At 34.9% G+C, this 22,800-nt stretch overlaps 1 protein-coding gene across 1 annotated transcript; it reads left to right on the top strand.

Annotated features, from left to right (window-relative positions):
• Window positions 1–107: 107 nt before the first annotated feature.
• Window positions 108–21,156, top strand: LOC128216970 (F-box DNA helicase 1-like). Its single transcript, XM_052923734.1, has 19 exons — window positions 108–1,575; window positions 1,971–2,098; window positions 4,018–4,141; window positions 4,745–4,938; window positions 6,196–6,318; window positions 6,739–6,836; window positions 7,484–7,562; window positions 7,799–7,888; window positions 9,121–9,340; window positions 10,726–10,891; window positions 11,762–11,898; window positions 12,828–12,927; window positions 13,782–13,906; window positions 14,248–14,323; window positions 15,643–15,831; window positions 17,272–17,472; window positions 17,810–17,919; window positions 18,916–19,041; window positions 20,408–21,156. The coding sequence occupies exons 1-19, from the start codon at window positions 301–303 to the stop codon at window positions 20,540–20,542; spliced, it is 3,696 nt and encodes a 1,231-aa protein (XP_052779694.1). The 5' UTR covers window positions 108–300; the 3' UTR covers window positions 20,543–21,156.
• The last annotated feature ends 1,644 nt before the right edge of the window (window positions 21,157–22,800 follow it).

The raw sequence follows: 22,800 nt of genomic DNA on the forward strand, positions 1-22,800 counted from the left end.
TTAAAATTTTCAAACAATGAATCAGAAAAAGCAACAGAGTAAACGCTTCCATTTCTGCAAATTATTGTTACGTGATCGATATTGTATTAATATTTACCTCGCAGCATTGTAAGCGGCTGTGTTTACAATTTTCTACGGGAAAGGAAAGTAGATTTCAGTAGCGCTTTGCTCCACGATTACATTGAAAATTAGTCGGAAATCCAGTTTTGAGATAGCTTCTGACATGTCCTGTTGTGTACATATGAGACCCAAACTTGTATTTGATTCTGCGAAAGCTTGTTTCTAAAAGGTGTCGCGAAAATGTGCGACAAATTTAACCAGGATGTTCAATGTAATCAAATACAGGTGAAATGTGAGATGGAAGTTGCATCTTCTGATCAAAACAAAGAAAGTCAATCAAACATTGTTTGCAATAATGTTGAAGTAAGCCTAAATCAAAGGAGAAAGCGTTTGCATATGGGCATCGTTACGTGTGATGAGGTTGGAAATGCATCCCTTGCTGAGCCGCAGGACCTTACAAGAAATACAGAGAGAACAGATGTTAACAGAGGGCTTTATCCAGTTGTAAGAAACAAGAGAAGGAAAATAGACACTGGGAATGATGATGTACAATTAAATCATAATGCTGCATGTCCGGGATTTATGCCGGCCTCACAAGCCCATGGTTTTGTTTCTGCCAGTAACATGTATAGAATTGACAATTATTCCAGACAGAACAATGCTTCACCAGCAAATACATCTCATTCAAATTCCAGTTCACCTCGAAAACCACAAAAGAAAATAAAGCAGATTCTAAATCAGGGAAGTATTATGAATTTTATTTCTTTAAAACCTAGTACACCAGATAAGACTCACAGAAGCAATGGTATCAAAGAAGAAAAAGTTGAATTAGACACTAAAAATGAGAAGGTATCTGCTACTACTGCTGAACAAAAAGATGATGATGATGATGATGACATCAGTGCTTTATACACGGGGAGATCTGTGATGTTTTCGCCAATTAAGAAGCAGGGTTCAGATGATGACTCTACTGCATGTATCTACATCAGCGACAGTAGCCCTTCCAGCAGTCCAGCTTCTTCGCAAGGCTCACGGACCAACAGTCAGAGGTCCACAGTTGCAAACAATGTAGTTGTTAAAAGACTGTTTGAAGCCCAAAAGACTGTTGATAAAAATGTACCCCAAAAAGGACCTATGAAGCGGAAAAGTATAAGTCAGAAACCCAGCACATTGCCATTCATTTCAAAGAATGAATTAAGCAATCTTAAAACTGAAGCTGCAAAGTATTTTGAAAATGACAGTTTTGATATGAATGCTGTGTTTAACTCCGATATGGAGGATTTTGCTGACAGTCCAAAGCCACCAATTCCAGTTTCTAAAGCAATTAAATCAGACAAGTACGGTCTTTTAGGAACAGGCTCATATCCAAGAGAGAACTCTGAGAAAGTCAATTACTTTGAACGTCTTCCACCAGAAGTGCTGGAGAACATATTTTGTCAGTTGCCAATGCTAGACTTGTCCCTCAACAGTAACCGCGTCTGTTCTCAGTGGAACTCAATAATTGGCAATGAAAAGGTATTTATAACTTTATAAATAATAAAGATAAAAGATAAATGAAATAAATGAGTAAAATATCTTAACAAAGTTTCATTGAAATAAAACAAAACAGTTTGAATTATTGTGCAAGACTCAAGGAACTTGACACTTGAGCTTGAGGACTGGCCTTGTAAATAAACTTGAGTGTGAGAGTTGTCTAGTGGTACAAATGTATAGTTGTCCGCCTCTCTTCCAAGAGGTTGTGGGTTCAAACCCCGCCAGAGATACTTTCTCTTTTTAAAAAGGACACAGTACCTTTTTCTGACTCATGAGTCAGATTCATATGATTAGCTTTTAGCTCTCTTTATAATTGAGCAAAAATAATGTTGATTTTCCCTGTCCGGTTTTATTACTTTATGAATTAATGTTTTTAGTTTGTTCCCTGGAAGAAGCTCTACAGCCAACTGAAGCGTAACCATGGTGACAGTCGTCAACGGCTACAGGAAATCATGTCTAAACACCACATGACATTCCCGTCCAAGTACCTGGCTGCACTTGTCAGGTATAAAATTTTATTATTATTTGATCTTTTGATTTCACTCATGGATTTTCACTTAAATACTTTCTAAATTAGGCCTAAACAAATAAATTGTGTGGTTCGGGTAACATGGTCCCCAAGAATAGGAAGGGTAGGTCGGAATTTTTTTTTTAATTTTATTTTTTTTAGTTTGGTACAGGTTGGTTTGCTTTGTTTTTGTCCTTTTTCAACAGAATTTCAGTTATATAAGGACATTGCTGAGCATCGCTGCAGTAAGGTGGTGTGTCATTGCTAGTTTTGTTGTCATTCGTCACACACCTTCCGAAGGCAAAACATATTGATAATTAAATGTGACAATACTGACCTGCTTCAGCATCTCAAAATCATTTCTCTGCCATTCTCCAAGAAGTAAAGTTAGGAATAATTTATAAACTGTACAAATGGCAACAGACACAGGTTTCAGTCCCAGTTTAAAAGAAAGTCACATTTTGTCAGGCACCAGCCTATGCCAGAACTCCCAGTATTTTATATTTCCTTTTAATACTAGTAGTATGTTTGCCCTGCTGCTATTTAATTAAACTATTTTTTAATGATTGCATCTGACAATATGACAAGTGAAAAGGGTCCTGCCTTGCCTATAAATTAGACCGGCATTCAATCTTATGTGTGGGAAAACTTATACTATTTTCCAGAGACATTTTGTTCCATTGTATACACACCTTACTCTGAAGAGCGAAAAGTCAGAGAATTTCCCAATAAATTGTTCGACAGGAATATCGTACAGCTGTTCTTCATACAATCGGGTCCATGGCCCCTTGTCGGATGTTGACATGTCAATTTGGAAACAGATCCCGGATCGAACAAAAACATTATCTCTACATCTTCGAAACTCATCTTGGGTGTTATGAGCTTAAACTCCTGATGTTCTGGAGTGTGTTTTTTTCGCAAGTCGCACCAAAAAAAACAGAAGGGTCGGCGATATTTTCCAGGTAGGGTCGGGTGACCCGAACCACACAATTTGTTTTTTTAGGCCTTACATATCAGAATCCAAATGTATGGTTTTACAGTTTTATACTGTTCTTATGCAGTCAATAGCATGTCTTAACCATTTGTTAAAAACAAATGTGAAATACCATTGCAACATATAAATATATAAATGTGTATAAATTAAATGTATCATGTCCTCTTGGCTAGTCATGCAACTTATAAAAATATTTGAATCAATTATAATTTATAACTAAGGATATTCAAGTTTATCTGTATGAATAATGCCTTCCGAGAAACAGCATGTTATTTCACTGCTATTATTGTATCAATTTGATATTTTCACTCATTTCATATATTATGTCTCCGTTTTGATTAACAAAAGTAAAGTAGCGTTCACTGTGCCAGGTTAAAAGTGTTTTAAATGACTGGATGAAAATGTTTAAATTGTATCAGCAAAATGATGTCACCAAAATGACAAAACAGTGTTGTTTATAATTTATAGCTTGCAATTTTTCCAATAGGATTGCAATTCAGTTGACCTTTTTTTAATAATTTTAGAATTAAAGAAACAGAAATTTGTAAAAATTAAAAAAAAATTGTAATAAAATTAAAATTTATTTCTCTTGTGATCACAGAAAATACTACATATTGCTTTCTGTGATAAATGATTGAATAAATTTTGATCTTACACTCAGGTATTCAACAAATATCCTCTGTATTTTTTGTTCTTTACAGCTCATTTTCTATTCATTCTGTGCGCATGTGAGTTTGGTTTGTGGTCATCAAGCCGGACAAATGGGTTTTCTCCGGGTTCTCCGGTTTCTCCGGTTTCCCCCCACAACACAAGACCACACTCTTGCGTAACATCATGCCAACGAGAGTGATTAATATAATTTTGTAGCAATTTGTTTCACAATCGTTGCAAAATAAATCAGTTTAAAACTTTCCATTCCCAGGTACATGCGTGATTTCAAGCCAGTAACAGCAGGAAACATGAGAGAGTGTCTGAGTCGTCATAGTAAATACAAGCTGGCTTCTCAACTCTTGGAGGAGAGGCTGCCGGACTGTGTCATACATAAGGTTAAACAATACCCTTTATCTTTTATAAATTTTAAACATAACTTGTTGAGCAAAATTAATCAACATTTCAATACAAATACCTTAATCAAATTTCAGGATTGGAACAGTAGAATTAAACTGATTGAGTTCCTTTCCCTGTTATGATAAATTACCATTGGCATTTGAGGCATATATTAGTAATATTTATATACAAGCTCATATTAAATAATGTTTAAATGTGACTGAATAAGATACTTTAAATGCAATAACCTATATTAAAAAATATAAATATTCTAAATTAATCAACTGTATTAAAGTAGAAAAAAATAAAGTATGAGAAAAGAAGGAAGAAGAAAAAGAAAGAGAGGTAAAGTAAAAGATGTATGAGTGGTGGTGGTTTTAGTCGATCACTGGCTTTCAAATCTTTTTGTCAAATAAAAAAAAGAATGAACTGCATCAAACAGAGTACTGTAATGGAGGCTGTTATTTTCGAAATGATCCTATATGGGTAGAGAAAATACAATGGAATATAATATTGATAAATTTAACTCTCAATATTCTGTCACACTGTTTTACGTGCTAAAAAAGTTAGAAATGAACAATTTATATATGTGTATATGACAGATCCCCAACCCTTGGAGCGTGATCGCCCTGTTGGTGATATTGGCCCCTGACGTGTACGAGATCCAGGAGATCATGAGCTGCCTGTCCATCCCCACGTCCCAGTGTACAGCCATGGAAATCATTGAGTGCCTCTACTGTATTGCCTGCTTCCTGTTTGCGTTCAAGCTGGCTAAACGGGCAGATGTTTGGAACGGGTAAGACTTGCTTTTATGTCACTAACTAAATTAAATCAGAATTTTAAGTAATGAACCATGTTATGGTATTTATAAGATTTCATAAGCATGTGCTTATTCTATAACACATGAGTAATCTGTAAAAGATTTACAAATTTTAAGATTGATGTAAATATCTATTTTGCATAACCTGGTGTACAGCCAAAAATTACTATTTGATTTATTGAGTTACCATAGAAGGTTTGCTTTACCCGTTGATTCACCAAGAAAAATGATTGTTTTCTCATCTATGCACAGAAAAGGCCGTTGTTGTATAGATCTTATTAATTACAAGAAAAATTGTATCAACTTAAAGTTGAAGTCATACCACTAAGAAGTGGTACCATGTTTGGAGAAGTTGTCGCATATTAGTGCTGACACTTATAGTTTAAACTTATTTATTTTATAACGATTGTGAAACAAGCTGTTACAAACTTTGATTAATCACTGTCATTGGCAGGGTGTTATGTGAGAGTGTGGTCTTGTAATGTGGGTACCCGAAGGATACACACTTGTCCGGCTTGGTGACCACAAACCAAACTCACTTGCACCCAGGCCGGGAATCGAACTCGGGTTGCCTTGGTGAGAAGCGAGTTCGCTAACCACAGCGCTAACTGGATAACCTTAAGCTGACACTTAGCATCTGAACAATGAATACACATGGGACGTCACTTCTCCAAATCTAGACTTTTGGTTGTTACACCTTTGAAGTATCCATCATATGTTTCCGGTACGGATAGAAAAATCCGACCCGAGGGTACGCATGTAAGCAGGTAACAAGGCTTGCTATGCCCGAGAGTCAGTTTTTTTATCTGGACCGGAAAAACATGATTGATATTTTTTCTTGCATATCTAAAAATTCGAATTTGTGGAAAAATGGACGTAGAAAACACACTTTTGATCATATCACCAAAAAACATGTGCAATGTTGTTTACTGACATCATAAAGCTCAGTAATTTTAAACCACAATTGATGTCAAATAGTTCATCTAAAAATCACGTTTTTACGATTATTTATTTTTAATTTTAGTCTTGCATACTTATAATGTTTGATTGCTCTTCACTGAAAGTCCATAATAAACTTCATAAAGTAAAGTGGCGCGTTGTTGCCTGTGACTCATCTTACATGGGGGTGTAAGATGGGTTTTTCCAGCACTGGTTACATGACCGGAAACACAAGTCCAGTATGCAGGAATGTCCTGCACCCACCTTGTTTACACCATTATATTTCTCTTGCAGGATGCACTATCGTCTATTCTACGCACTATATCTGTTTGAAAATGCTTCATCTTCTTCCGCTGGCGATCTCAAAACCATCATGGCAGACAGCAAAGCAGGGCAGCAGTCACTGTATAAATACAGGTAGGCCAGAAACTGTTGTTTGCTGCTTTTTTCTGATGGAGCAATTCAAAGCTTTTAAAATTGATAAGTACCTTAAATAAAGATTAGTAAGCAACAATTAAGATTGAAGTTATGTGTCCTTTCTTATTAGTGTTTACAGTTTGTATTTGAAATAGAAGTCAGTATGGTCATAGTCTTGTTGTCATCAATGTTGTGCCAAAACTAAAAAGTTTAAAATGGTTAGGTACACACTGTTAGGAGAAGGGTTAGTGACAATACACACATATATAATACCATATACCTGACTTTAATAATTGTAGAGCAGTGCCCCTTTAACGGCTTTCAAATATGAGATTTAGAAAGTATTCTGGCTGGTCCCTTCGATATAACAGGTTTGGACTGTAATAATATTTCTCATTTAACAACTTCCTTTTTATTCAGTGCTGCTCAGGATAGTGTACGGTTGACCCATGAACAACTGCGGATTGTGAAACACCAGGCAGGGCCTCATGAAGTCATTAAAATTGTCGCATTCGCAGGTAAAGTCCTGAAAACCGGATTTTTAGAATGGGGATGTTGTTGGGGAGGTGTGTGGCCAGATGGTCATGCAGGCGTCAAAAAAATATTTGTGTCCGTCCAATAACATGATTGTTGGGTTTATTCTTTAAATCATGTAAAATAATGTGTTATCGGCAAAATGCATTATTGGCAAAATGCATTATTGGCAATATGTTTTATTGGCAAGATGTATTATCGGCAATATTCTAGCTCGTATTGACAATTCTATGTTTGTTTTGAGGAAATACGGTATTTGATAATTTTGGTACCATCTTGTGTCTAGTCCCTTTAATGAGCAAAATAATATCCAAAAGCATATAGATTGTAATTTTTTAGCTTCATGTTCCATCCATAAAGTGTAAAAAGTAAATGTTTATTCAATTTAAACTGGCATATTGTTTTTAAAAAAATAAAGGTTGCATATCTATATGTGACTTTTTTCTATATTCAGCTACATCTGCCATTTTGTTAAACTCACGTGATCTGTACCAAAGGTCCTGTGAAATCTTCTATTTTCGTGGTGTCTAAAATCTACCATCTAGACCTTGTTGTAAGTAATACCAATCAGAGAATGTCGAATTATCAAACAAAAATCTTGTTTCATGCAAAATAATCATATTTTTTTTAGGTACGGGAAAGACAACCACACTTGTACGCTACACACAGTTTCGCCCTGACAAGAAGTTTCTGCTGGTTGTTTACAACAAGTGAGTTATAAACCTTGCATTTATTTTGAAAAAAAATATTGCCATTTGTGACTTTTATATAGACTTAAGATTTTTGAAGATACGCATAGAATTCTTTATGAAATAGGTCTCTGTGCTGGTATTCATAAAACATCTTAAGTCATTTCTTATTCGAAGTCTTCCAAGGATTCTTAATGAAACCACCTCTGTACCTTCAATATTAGGCAGGTGATGAATTACTTATATGTTTTTTTCAGGTCTGTACGTGACTATGCAAAAACCAAATTTCCACATAATGTTGAGTGCCGCACTGGACATTCATTGGCATTTGGAGTGTTTGGAAGACGGTTAGTTGGAAGAATGGAATTTTCCAAAAATAGAAATGATAAATTGAATTGTTTACTAAGGGCTATTCCAGTAAAACCCATAGTGGGAAGGCAATTATTTTCATAGGATATGGGTGGTTGTTTTTTTCACCAATTTGGACCCCAAAAGGGTCAATTTGCTTCTGTAGGGGGGTGGTATAATTTTAAAATGCCTTCTCTCCATGGGTTTTATGTTTTTATGGAATATCCCTAATTATCCTTGTGTAAGATGATCTAAAAAAAACTTCTTCTTTCTTATCATGAACGTTTTTGTACAATTGACCTGGAACTCAACTCAACTCAGTTGATTGCATTATCATATCCTGCAATGTGTGTATAGAGAGTGTATCATATTAATTATACATGTTTTAGTGGAAGGGCATTTTTTTTACATGTTTATGCAAACAAAACTAGTGAATTTTAATGGAAATGATATGGCATGTAAGTGTTAGGGACTAGACACCAGATGTTCCAAAAATTGGCAAATACAGTATTCATCAAAATGAGACTAGAATACCTGGTCCAATGAGACAGATAATACATCATGTTGCATGATAAAAATAATATTTTGTCACTGTCTCAGTTGAGTTTTCCTGTTAAAAATATTGCATAATGGTTTCCTAATTTATAGTATGTATATTTAGCATGTTAAACTCACATGACTGGAATAGATTAATATACCAACACTATTTCTAAATTTACTGGTTTTCACATGGTGGACAAACCCAGTAAATTTTGAATTGGAAAAATACGCAAATACTGCAAAAGATCGGAAGCTGTCGTAAACGATGTGATACATCAGTAAATAAGATTCAATGTGCTTTCACAACCATATCAATTTTATGTACTAAGTTTTTGTCAATTTGTTTATTTTCATGAACTTGTGTCATGTAGTATCTGGTCCCTTTAAGCTATTGTTTATATTGACATTATACACTAAAAGCGGAAACCAACCTGAAAACACCTTTAAATGAACTCAGCACTGATTTTCAACTTCAAGCAAAGAAAATGTTAAGGGCTATTTCGGTTTAACTGCTACTGTAACATCTATGCAACATTAGTTTTACATGATTTATGAACTTATAATGAGAAATGCCAGCAATTGAAATAATACACGAAGAAATAACATGAATATTCACATGTACCTTGTTTAAAATTACACAAGCATTTTCTTGTAGACCTCTTATTGCATTCATTCATAAAACTTTTTCCAGATTTGCGCACAAGTTGGGAAATCTCAAGGTTTACACACTGACGCAGGCTCTCCAAGCTCGCAAGGGAATCAACCTCTACCTACAGGCTAAGTTCGTCATGACGACCCTCGAGAATTATTTTGCTTCAGCTGACGAAGCAATATCCATGGAACACGTGCCGAGCGAACAGATGGATGAGAAAACTGGGCTGAAGACAGCGATTAACCTCGGTGAAAAACGGGTAAGGACCATTAAAAAATTGACCATCTTTCAGAAGTTCAATTCACAATTCCCATAGAAATGACATCCTTTAATTAAAAAAAGTATAATAGAGTTTGCATAGTTTTCCTTCCTATGTTGGATTGTATGCCTTGCTCAAAAAACGCTATAAATATTACATTTTTTTTGCGATCTTCATGAATCTTTGTTAGAATATATTTGTGAATATGGGTCATATCTGGTCAAAAACAAGGTCATTAGGTCAAATATTAAAACAATCTTGTGTTTAAGTTTATTATTCCTCTCATATATTAAAATGTTCATCCATTCTTCATGAATCGGGACAGAATATTTCTTAGCAGAATATATGGACCAGTGTGAGTATGGGTCATCTTGAATCAAAAACTAGGTCAGACTAGTGTGAGTATGGGTCATCTTGAGTCAGAAACTAGGTCAGACCAGTGTGAATATGAGTCAGCAGCATTTACTTTTTCCCCTATAAGCATACATCCGTCCATACATGCCATATCCCACGGCGGGGGGAAATATTCCCCGGAATTTTTATCCATCCCCCTGTCTCCTGGCGGGAGATAAAAATCCCCCGGAATTTAAAAAGAACAAACAGAAGAAATATTCCTATAAATTTTGTTCTGCAAGAGCATTACAGTATGACATGACAATGTATCATAAGAATATGATAAATCATGCCATAAAATAATTCTGTATAATGAAAAAGTTAAATATATGTGAATACATTTTTTCGTACTTGCATCTGAAGATACTTTGAAATTTCGCCAGACCTGCTAAAAAAATCCCCATGAATACTACTAAAATCCCCCTGAATTTTCAGGCTTTCTGAACAAATCCCCCTGTATGGCATGTATGTCCATCTGCAAAATCTTATTTGTCAAATTTTAAAATCCGGCCTCATGCATTTTCCACATTAACCTGTTGGTTGTTTTGATAGTAAGAATTATAATGATAATGTTCTTCTGACTTTCAAGCTGCACTCTCACAGATTGACCGTTTTGACAACTCTTTCATTTTTTGTTTTAGAATAAGCCAATTTATGCATTTATGTCTGGAAACCAGTGATACAAGGCTAATATCAAAAGATCAGATCGCTATTTCACATAATTACGTTCGAAAATTGATGTCTTATCGCTAAAGCGTTACTAACATTTGAAATTAAATTAAATTTTAAACAGCAGTTTTTCAAGCGATTGAGATCTGTTTCATCGCGAGTTATCTTATATGACTAAATTGAAGGCACTGATACGCTAATCGGCTGATTCTGAGATAAAAAAACTAAAAAAAATGTAAAACCTGTCAATCTGTGAGAGTGTAGCTTTAACATAACCGTCAATATTTCTGATATTTTCAATGTTAAATGCCTTGCTTTTAAAGGCCCTGGCAATGGATGCTCAGTCTATCTGGCACAAGATGCAGGAATACAATGAAAAGAAGGTTGTCATGACCCATGACGGCTACTTGAAACTGTACCAGCTTTCTCGCCCGCGTCTCGACAGATACAACTGTATTCTCATAGATGAGGCACAGGATCTCACACCTGGTAATGTATTACTAAGAACAGGGATATGATTTGTACGCGGATTATGCAGATCTAATTGGCTACAGGGACCAAAAACGTTTAATTGTTTGTTTTGACACACCAGCAGTTCGTTCACTAAGACAATGTTATCAAAATGCTACCGAACATTTTGTTTTGTATCCCTGTTGCAACGCAGTGCAAACACTGCAGGGCACCAAACAGCATACTTTTGCCGAAAACATGTTTACTGAACGCATGGCAGTTTGCATCAAACTTAAAGTCTGATGAGCCCTCAAAAAAGTTTCTGAAAAGCCGGTTTTGGTTCTGTGGTGTTGTGGATCACCTCCTTTGATCACAATTGGGAGCCTAAAGAGCTGCCCAAACCTATTGACAAAATCTTTCAGCCCTTCAGCTGCCAGATTCTTCACATTGATACCATGGTGCCCAAAACTCATGATTCGAAGAAATCACAGTAATTTTGGCATTCTAGCATACATGTTATGTATTATACATTCTTGAACCACACATTATCACTCAGTTTCTACAATATTTAGCTTAGAAAATCCATTAGGGAACACCAGGCTTTGGAGATCGACAGAATATGTGCATGTGTGTGTCTTAGAGCGTGTGTGGTTGTTTATGTGTGCATATGTGTTTGTGTGTGTGTGCTAAAACATAAAAAGCATAGAAATGTTATTCTGCCTTTATTCATAATTTAATTTGCATGTATTGATATGTACTCTTTGTGAAAAAATATACTATATTTTTTATGTTTTTTACACTTCACTATAAAAGTATTGTACATATTTTTCTGCTGGTCTTGTTGTGAAATAAACATCACTATGCACATCTCCTGTGCACGGACTTTTATTCCTTTTCACATACTTACAGCCATCACAGACATCTTGTTACGGCAGCCACAGGGTAAAATACTTGTTGGGGACCCTCATCAGCAGATCTACAGTTTTCGAGGGGCGGTCAATGCCATGGAACTTATCCCAGCTGACACAGTCTTCTATCTCACTCAGGTAAGCTGTTCCATTGCTAAATCAGAGTTAGATCTCTTAAAGGAACCTCATAGATCTCTTAAAGGAACCTCATCAACAGATCTACAGTGTCTGAGGGGCAGTCAACGCCATGGAACTTATCCCAGCCGACACTGTCTTCTATCTCACTCAGGTAAGCTGTTCCATGGTTATGACAGAGTTAGATCTCTTAAAGGAACCTCATCAACAGATCTACAGTTTCAGAGGGGCAGTCAACGCCATGGAACTTATCCCAGCCGACACTGTCTTCTATCTCACTCAGGTAAGCTGTTCCATGGTTATAACAGAGTAAGATCCCTTTAGTGAACCTTATCAACAGATGTACAGTTTCTAAGGGGCGTTGATTCCCTGAGCTTTATCCTGGCAGATAGTCACTCAGGTAAGGTGTCCATGGTTAAAACAGGGCTTTATTTCTATTAAGACCCTCCTTTGCAGATTCACAGTTTCTGAGGGGCCGTCAACACTCACACAGGTGATTGTTTTTGCACTGGTGTAGCTACATGTAGGCATTGTTCGTCTGGACATGCTATTTTATTTTTTTTTAAAGTATGAGTTTTTAGCTTTCACAAAAAAATAAAATGAAATATTGCAATAGCCTTAGTGTTGGCCTCTGCTTTCGAATTTTTTTTAGCATCTATAAGTAAGATATTCTCAATCAATGAAATGCTTATGTTGTAACAAGAAAACCTGGTAAGCAACATGTAGCAAGGCCAATAACTCTGAATGTTATAATGGAGTTATGCCCCTTTTTGATGAAAACTATGTGTTTTCATCCAATTGCTTTGCTTTTGATTTTTGTTTGGATTTATTTGAAAAGAGCTTAAGGAATTATTGATATGTACTCAACCAGTGCAGGAATTATGTACAGGAAAAAAAAGTACAATAAATTTAATTTCTGAATGTTTTTTCAGTCTTTCCGGTTTGGCCCCGAGATTGCCCATGTGGCCATGAGTTGTTTGGAGGTTTTGAAAGGGGAGACTAAGAAAACTCTCGTAGGCAGTGGGAAAAAATGTAAGTACACTTTAACTGTCTTTTTTTTTCAACCGAAAAAGGGGCCAAAATTTGGCCTAATTCACCATCCAAAAAAGTATACTTTTTTCATAATGTGACTCAAAATTCACAATCCTAAATATTTTTTTTTGTTTTTTTAAGCATAAAACTAGTACATATATCTTTAATGTTAAATGCTGTCTTATTCTCTTAAAAAAAATCAAATCCATGACCTTAAATGTGCCTTTGCTTTGTTTCCTTGTGTGATATATATACTATGGTAGATTCACAACTTTGTCATTTTGTTACTATTTTAACAATTCTCAGGGCCCTGGCCCTTTTCACAAAAAGATGGAAAAAACACTGCCTTTGTTCTAACAGTACATATGGGTAAGGGTGGCTCTGTGGTTGGATGCCACCAGGGGTTTGATACCAGGACTGGGAAAATTGCCCCTTTCCTCAGTAGGCTTAAAAGAGAACTTAAAAAATTACAATGATTGTACTTAGAAAATTGTTTAAATATTAAATGCATATAACCAACTGTTATGAAAAGTACCCAGTAGAGGGCGTTTTAAAAATCATCAAAAACTCACAAAGTTGAAACCTTTCAGAACGCTACTTCATTAAACAGCCCCTGTTTATTTTTTACTTTCCACTCAAAGCCTTACCAGCTTATAACTGTCTTTATGAATCTGAAATAAATAGATTTAGATTATAAGCAATCTTTATAGGTACTGAATTGTTTCAAAGAAATTATAAGAAAGAAGCAAAATAGAAAAGAAAAATTGAAAGGTCAGCCATTATTTTTTTCAAGGCAACTTTACCATGTACACAAATTGTGATAAATTTACTTAACTTTTTTACTCTCTCACAAGGTCAAATCAACGGGGACAGAGTTGGTCAGTTAGCCATTATCTGCCGGTGTAACTTTACTGTGTTCAGCGAAGCAGTGAAAAAGTGTTGCTACTCGAATGAGGAATGCAGGGTTGCATTTATTGGCGTAAGTTGTATAGTTATTTTAAAGAACATTTATGTCAATACCTTTTACCTTGTTTTTGTTTCGAAAAAAACATTCTAGTTGTTGTTATTGTCGACAGAGGCATTCAATTTTTTAACCTTAATCATAACTGAAAAAATGTTCAGGATATTTGAATGAAACTTGGTTCACATGTTCCCAGAAATAATATGCACAAGATAACTCTTGCTTTCACAATTGTTGAATGATTCCTCTTGAAACGACTGAAATAGTAGATGAAAGCTAAAAATGATTCCTTAAATAGTAGTTCTTTGAACTGGTAAAATCTTGAAAAAGTAACTGAGAATTTTCCCATTTTTATCCAGGGTACAGACAATTTTGGCTTTCCAATGCTCATGGACATGTACAGTCTAACGCTGCCTCCGAATGAAAGAGACAAAGGTAAGGTTTCATTTTGTTTGTATTATTCAACAGAGCGTTACATGTTTCATTTTGTTTGTATCATTCAACAGAGCGATACACGTTTGTTTGTATCATGCAACTGAGCGTTACCAGTTTCACTTTGTTTGTATCATTCAACAGAGCATACATGTTTGTTTGTATCATTCAACTGAGCGTTACCAGTTTCACTTTGTTTGTATCATTCAACTGAGCGTTACCAGTTTCACTTTGTTTGTATCATTCAACTGAGCGTCACCAGTTTCACTTTGTTTGTATCATTCAACAGAGCGATACACGTTTGTTTGTATCATTCAACTGAGCGTTACCAGTTTCACTTTGTTTGTATCATTCAACTGAGCGTTACCAGTTTCACTTTGTTTGTATCATTCAACAGAGCGTTACATGTTTCATTTTGTTTGTATTATTCAACAGAGCGTTGCATGTTTCATTTTGTTTGTATCATTCAACAGAGCGATACACGTTTGTTTGTATCATTCAACTGAGCGTTACCAGTTTCACTTTGTTTGTATCATTCAACAGAGCGATACCAGTTTCACTTTGTTTGTATCATTCAACTGAGCGTCACCAGTTTCACTTTGTTTGTATCATTCAACAGAGCGATACACGTTTGTTTGTATCATTCAACTGAGCGTTACCAGTTTCACTTTGTTTGTATCATTCAACTGAGCGTCACCAGTTTCACTTTGTTTGTATCATTCAACAGAGCGATACACGTTTGTTTGTATCATTCAACTGAGCGTTACCAGTTTCACTTTGTTTGTATCATTCAACTGAGCGTCACCAGTTTCACTTTGTTTGTATCATTCAACAGAGCGATACACGTTTGTTTGTATCATTCAACTGAGCGTTACCAGTTTCACATTGTTTGTATCATTCAACAGAGCGTTGCATGTTTCATTTTGTTTGTATCATTCAACAGAGCTTCACATGTTTCATTTTGTTTGTATCATTCAACAGAGTGCAACATGTTTCATTTTGTTTGTATCATTCAACAGAGTGCAACATGTTTAATTTTATTTGTATCATTCGACAGAGCATTACATGTTCCATTTTGTTCGTATCATTTAACAGAGTGTTACATAATCATTTTATTTGTATCATGCGACGGAGCATTACATGTTTCATTTTGTATGTATCAATTAACAGAGTGTTACATAATCATTTTATTTGTATCATTCGACGGAGCGTTACATGTTTCATTTTGTTCGTATCAATTAACAGAGTGTTACTTAATCATTTTATTTGTATCAGTCAACAAAGCAAAACTGGTTTTCATTCAATTTTCTTTTAATCAACAGAGGGTCATGTAATAAAGAACAAGTTTGTTGCCATGTTCAAAACACTTGGCGATCTGGAAAAGTTTGCGACAAAATCACTGGACGTGGAGCTACAGGGAAAGATTAAGATTGTGAAGACGTACCACCACAATCTGCCCGTGTTTATAAACAAGATCCAGAGCAAGTGTGTGCGGGATGAAAGGCAAGCAGGTATGTGGAAGTAGATTTAAGGTCATTCCTCAATCATTTCAGAGAGCTTTTTTATGTCATTTAAGAAATAAATTTCTACATAATCATAGTAGAAAAAGAAAATATAACTGCTTTTCAATATCTCCAGGGTTCGCACAGATCTGGAGAAGTCATGGAATCTTGATTATTTGCATTTTATCATGGAAAAATCAGTGAATATTAAAAAATCGTCATGGAAAGTTAAAAAGTATTCTGGAATAAGTCTGTAAGTGCGTAAAAAAATAAATCCGTTAAAATTCAATCTTAAGAATCCAAATTTAAGAGACAAATCGTGAAAATACATCGCCATGAACTATTCTATCCCATATCCCATAATAGTGAGGAAACTGTCCAGTCGGATATGTGTATTCCCCCACCCACTTCCCCCAAACATAAAAAATAAACAACACTTATTTTGCAGTAGATTACTTTTGCAAATTAAAAGTCAGTATACCATTAAAATGTGTATATCTTTGTCCTGATTTTGAGTTGTGTGTGTTTGGTTGGTATCAACTGAGAAATATCCTGGAAATGTCATGGAAAAGTCATGGAATTCTGGTACCCAAGATCTGTATGAACCCTGATCTCATAGCTCATATCATAATAGTTCAGTGTCATTATGGTGTTATGCAAAAATGTAATTCATGCAATAATAATATAATGGTTAATCAATAAAGGTTAAATATAGAAATGTTTGAATGACTGGGAACCAGTGATATAAGAAGGCTGACTAAAGATTAGACACAGTTTTCATATTTATGGTTGAACATTAATGTTTTATGGCTAAAAGCGTTATTAAGTTTTTAGGCAGGACTGTTTTTAGGCATATTCAAATACCGGCTGTGTTTTTAATAATTGAGATCTATTATATTTTCAGTTATCTTATTTGACTGAAATGAAGGCAGTGATGCCAAACTCAGCTGATCAATTAGTGGGAGTACAACTTAAAACTTATGTTGACAAAAACTTTTAACTCTCCTTACCACCTATCTGATATTCTATTTATTTATTTTGTTTTTCTTTAAAGTTTAAATATGGGACTCTATTGTTCATCAGTACAATTTATATATAATGAACGTGTAATAACAAAATTCTAATGGCAATGTGTAAAACAATCACATCAAACATATAAATTGATTTTAATGCATTATTGCATAGTCATTTATGATGTATTTAGGGATGTCATTTGTCCAGGGACCTTTTTTATCTGATTGTGAAAAGTTACCGGTAGCTGGTTGCTCTTTTATTTGTTTTTAGTATGGATTTGACATTTGAATCAAATTTGAAGTAAGGAGATCTTCCTTCTGCTTTTGACCTACATTGGGGGCCTAAATGCCGACAAACCAATCACCAAAATGACACATCCCTTCAGCTGCATTGTCATTTACATCCCTCCTAATATATCATTTTTTCTACCCCCAGACTATGTGTTCAGTACCGCCCACAAGGCCAAAGGTCTTGAGTTCAGCACAGTGCGGGTGACCGACGACTTTGCGGGTGACATTTCCCGGGCAATCATTGTGATGCCCAACCCAGTGGCAGGGCTCGCTGACCTTGCACGTGGGTGGGGCGGGGAAGAGAATGATCGGGAGGAGGACCTGAACTATATCGCCGTCAGACCCAGTAGGTGGTGATATTCAAAGTTGTGGCCATGTATATATCTTTGAGGTTTGATAATTATCAGCTGTTAGAACTAATTTATTGAGTTTTCATAATTATTTGCTGTTAGAACCAATTTTTGAGGTCTGATAATTATTAGCTGTTAGAACCAATTTATTGAGGTTTGATAATTATTAGCTGTTAGAACCAATTTATTGAGGTTTGATAATTATTAGCTGTTAGAACCCCTTCATATTCCCTGTAATAAAGTGAGAAATAGAGAATAAATATTGATGTCCACTTTGTGGTGCAACAGACTATGCCTTTATGAGATAAACTGATTAATTGATAATCTATTTAGGCAGTGAGTGTAAGGAGGATGAGCACAATCTACTTTACGTGGCCGTCACCCGTGCCAAGAATGCCCTCCAGATGTCGCCTACCCTTCTTACTATCCTCAAAAGAGCTGGGGTGAGAATGGATAAAAAAAATCAATTCTTATATTTGTTGTGTGTTTTCTTTGATAAAAATAATGCTACAGTGTGTATTAAGTTCTGTTATTATATCATATATGTAATGATAGCTTCAGCGTTTGTTTGTCTGTATACAAAGAGCTTTAATGTTAACACTATATCAGAATAATGTTAGGCTAGCAAAACTTAGTATAAAGGGCAATGAGGGATTATCTTCTACTTTCTTATGGTTCTCTTTACACCACAACTCTGAACAAAAGGCAGCACTGACGTTGAAAATAACCACCATTTGCCCCTCCCTCATTTGTTTATGACCAGGACGAAAATCAGGAACATTTATTGTAAAAATATTAATATCAACCAAAAAGTCAACGAACACCCCCCCCCCCTCCTCCCCATTAAAAATGGTTAAACTAAGAAATGAACGAGAAATATCTCCCATGCGTAGACTCAAGAAGAACATTTCAAATTTTGGTAACAATTTTTTTATATAATGTAGCTACAGTGTTTTGTCAATAAGAAATGTGTGTTATTGGAGTTTTTATAATGCGATTTTATTTTATTCACAATCAAAAAATTCACTTAGGCATGATTTAAAGATGCACTATTACTCCCAATTAAGATTTAACACATTTAATACAATTGTTTTAATGTATAGAGCCCAAAAGGATGACTAAATGTAGAAAACAATGGTTCTTATGAAGGATACGGATTTTTTAAAAGAAATATGCAGAAAACATGGTATTTCTACCTTATGAGACCATAGCAAATTGCAGTAATTCTTTTAGCATTCACGAATCATTTAAATTGTTTGTGTTTTCAGCTATTAAATACACAGTTATAATAGTTTTAATAGTAATATATATTTTCCATAAATGCATTATTTAGTAAGAAGTTGAGGATTTATCACTAAAAGTTTGTGTTTGTTTTACATATGTATGTATCGATTTTCAATAGTGTCACTTTAAATCCATGTAAATGTTTTTATATCCAGATTCGGTTCACATACCCAGTATCGAGTGCAAAGCTTGCAGAGCGAGTTGTGCCGTTTAGGTGTTTGGAGACGAATGCAGAGTTCAAACCCCACTGTGTGACCCTGGAGAAGCAGAAAATTACCTTGGTAAATTATTTAAAAGATGGGTATATGTCGGCATCAATGTTTTTAATCTTTGCTTAAATTGAATTATTTTACTCACTTTTATTAACAGACCGAAAAGCAACTGACAATATTCATTTGGACCAAATCTTGTTACTGTAAATCCAAGCTTTGAATGATTCAAATTTCAATAGTGTTGTAAATGTTTTTTTGGCAAAATAAAGTATTTTTGTCAGAAGTTTACATATACTTAACAGTGCAGTTCTAATTCAATCTTTTGATTTGTTTCATTATTAATACAACCATTTTGTTCACATTTTACATGATATTTTTGTCCAAACCTAAAAAAAGTGAACGAGTCCCTTTCAACACCATGTCAAATTAGAAATTATTCATATATATATATATTTATAATGTTCACTGCTTTATAAACCTAGAACTTAGAAACATTAGCAGGAACTTTCAACTGTTAACTCTCATTTTATTTTTCTTGGTTGCACCAAAATGACATAAGATTTCTTCAATTAACACAACATATATTTGTATAAAAAATATCATTATTTCAAATGAAATTTATCCACCAATAAATTCTAATAAATTATATAATACAACTATACATTATAGTCCTGCCCTGCTGAGAGATGATGGGTATAATTGGTCTTTATCCTTACATGATTAATAAGAAAAAAATAAAGAAAAGATGAGAAATAGTGATGTTTAACCTTTTAACGCTTTTTAAAGTGTTTTCCTAGCTGATGCGATGGTGAGGAAGTAGAGCTGTATGGCCCACCTTACCCACAGATACAGCTTAGTTATAATTATGAGCCTTTCTTTTTGAATGTTTACAAACACACACAAAAGATGAGAAATAGTGATGTTTAACCTTTTTGCATAGTATTTCAGGCAGATGGGATGGTTATTAAGTTTATTACCCCGCCCTGCTCACAGGAGACAGATTTCAGCATACATGTAGTCATTATTGTGCATCTTTCTAGTGTTAAAAAAAAACACAAAAAGAGAAAAAGTGATGTTTATTAACCTTTTCGCATTGTTTTTTTTTTCCACACAGATGGGATGTTGATTAAGGAGGGGTTTAAAGCCCCACCCTCCTCACAGAAGACTGATACGGCAAAGTCATAATGATGAGTCTTTCTACTCAAGTGTTTAAAAACACATAAAGAAAGATGAGAAATATTGACGTTTAATCTTTTAACATAGTTTTTCAGGCAGAGTGGGTAGTAAGGAAGGGGTGATTTAAAGCCCCGCCCAGCTCGCAGAAGACAGATATGGCAAAGTCATACTTATAGATCTCTCTTCCAGAGTGATTTAGGCAAAATTATCAATTGATTAGAAATAGTGATGTTTAACCTTTTAACCTGTTGTTTTTTAGGCTGATGGGACAGTCAGAGAAGGAGGGGTGTATAGCCCCGCCCTGCTGACGGAGGACAGTCACAGCATGGCGGAACTGTTGGGGCTTTCTCCACAGGAGATTAAGGAAAAGCAAAAACTGGAGGAGAAATTATGATCCCACCATACTAAGGTGTCCAGCTGAAATCAAAACAAACATGGAGTGGGACTTGTTTAAATTTGTGATGTGTTATACATGTAGTTGAAGTTGACATCAAAGACTGTACCGCTATATTCTCACTGTCATTATGAAACAATTCGTTTTACACGAGAGTACCAAATTCAGTGCATGCTCATGTGTTACTTTTATCTGTCATTTTCTGTGTTTTTGGTGCTACTATTATGACAGTATAGTGGTATATGGTGTTTCATTTGAATGTTTCGATGTTTAAAGATATTGTGTTTACAATCTACATTTGTATTTATTTATTAATGAAAATATTAAATGAAAATATAATTATTGTACGTTTAAAACCAAGTGGGGTGTTCCTCCAGTATTTACTTGGGGTATTATTGGCAATATCTTATATTGTATGGTAGCAGTTGGTTCTACTTGACTGAATAATAAATAAGGGATTGTCATTAGTTGTCTTGTACAGTATAACAGCACACAGTTTAAGAGAATTTTATACCAAAAAACGCTTAAATACTTACTTTTCACATGCATCTTACCAGCTCGCTAGACTAGTCACCAGATGATACCATGGAAAAAAAATTAAAATCCCAGTAAATTTTAAATAAAATGTGTCGATATATGTATCTGTACAAATCACGTGACTTTCACAAGCTAAATATACACACTATAAACTCGTTTTACACGAGAGTGCCTAATTCAGTGCACGTTCATGTGTTACTATTATGACTATTATCAATTTCTGTGTTTTAGCGTTAGTATGTAAAAGTGACATGGTGGGTCATTTGAATATTTCGATGTTTAAAGACCGACCGGTCTGTTCAACCAAATTTTCATTTATTTATTAACGAAAAAAATGATTTGTAAGTTTATAAAACAAGAGGGGTATTCCTAGAGTATTATCCTAGAGTACAATAGGCAAGATTTTATATCGTATGGTAGAATTTGGTTCTACCTGACGGAGGGAATTTTCTCCCACCTCAGATAAGTAGATCCAATAATTTAACCATGCTAGATATTCTTATCTTGCCCACGGGCGAAGATAAAATGCCCGTATGGAATTCCTTTTTAATGGGCACCACTTTGTAATTACCTTCCTTGTTGAAGACTGTCGTCAGTAGCATCAAAGAAATTTCGTCTTATGGTAATATTTAGAACGCTTATTAATTATTTCTCGCTTCAAATGTCACCATAAAACACTTTTCACGCACCATTCAATAAATAATGCTTCATTCTCCTTAGAACTATTTAAAAGGACCGATTTGACTATTAACATTAACTCGATCACTGCGCGCATATCCATGACAACCATGTGCTATCGCATATCCTTACGCAATTATTTTTACAAAGCACAAACGAGTTCCAGCAAAAAATACATTTTTACTTAATTTTGTTTAACTGAGGTGGGAGAAAAAGCATCTACCATAGCCGCTCGGTAAACCTCGTTTTCGCAAAACACCCTACGCTCGGGTCGGAATGAACCTATCTTACACTCTCGGCCATGGAAGATACTTATAGTCTTTAATTATCTTGTACAGGACATGTATAACAGCACGCAGTTTATAAAAATGTATTTCATAACCATCTTAAATGTTTATTTTTTCACATGCACCTAACCAGCTCGCTGCCGTACATGTGTGATATTGATCATATAGTTAAAGGGACAAGACACCAGATGATACCATTGCAAGAATAAAAATTGTCAAAAACTTAAATAAAATTAATATCGTTGTGCGCGTTACGATTACTTACTGATGTTTCACATCGCTTACGACGCATGTCTCTTTCGCAGTTTTTCCAATTCGAAACTTACAATGGTTTGTCTACTACGTAAATCCTAGTCATTTTAAAAATAGCGTCGGTATATGTGTCTGTACTAATCGCGTGACTTTAACATGCTAAATTTACACACTATAAACAATCAAATAGTCGTTTAATCATGTAAAATGATGTATTTTTGGCTTCATTCTAGTTCGTATTTATCATTCTAGGCTTGTTTTGAAGATATACTATATTTTCCGATTTTGGGACCATCCGGTGTCTAGTCCTTTTAAATTTCTTGAATGGGCAGTATTGGCATCTTGCGAAATAAATAAAAATACAAAGAAAACTATGTAATAATTTAAACTAAACTGGAAATTTTAAACTAATAAGAAGGGCTGGGTGAGTGAGCCCATTCCAAGTCAATAAGATTTTAGAGAATATGTTCCAACTGACATCAAATCAAATCTCATCGTTGTTAA

Source organism: Mya arenaria, chromosome 14 (assembly GCF_026914265.1).
Source record: "Mya arenaria isolate MELC-2E11 chromosome 14, ASM2691426v1".
NCBI classification, from domain to species: Eukaryota; Metazoa; Mollusca; class Bivalvia; order Myida; family Myidae; genus Mya; species Mya arenaria.

Coding starts and splice junctions, on each gene's coding strand:
- LOC128216970 (XM_052923734.1), top strand. CDS start 301: ATGTGCGACAAATTTAACCAGGATGTTCAATGTAATCAAATACAGGTG. Junction 6,319..6,738: donor CAGTCACTGTATAAATACAG/GTAGGCCAGAAA, acceptor CTTTTTATTCAG/TGCTGCTCAGGATAGTGTAC. Junction 10,892..11,761: donor GGCACAGGATCTCACACCTG/GTAATGTATTAC, acceptor ACATACTTACAG/CCATCACAGACATCTTGTTA.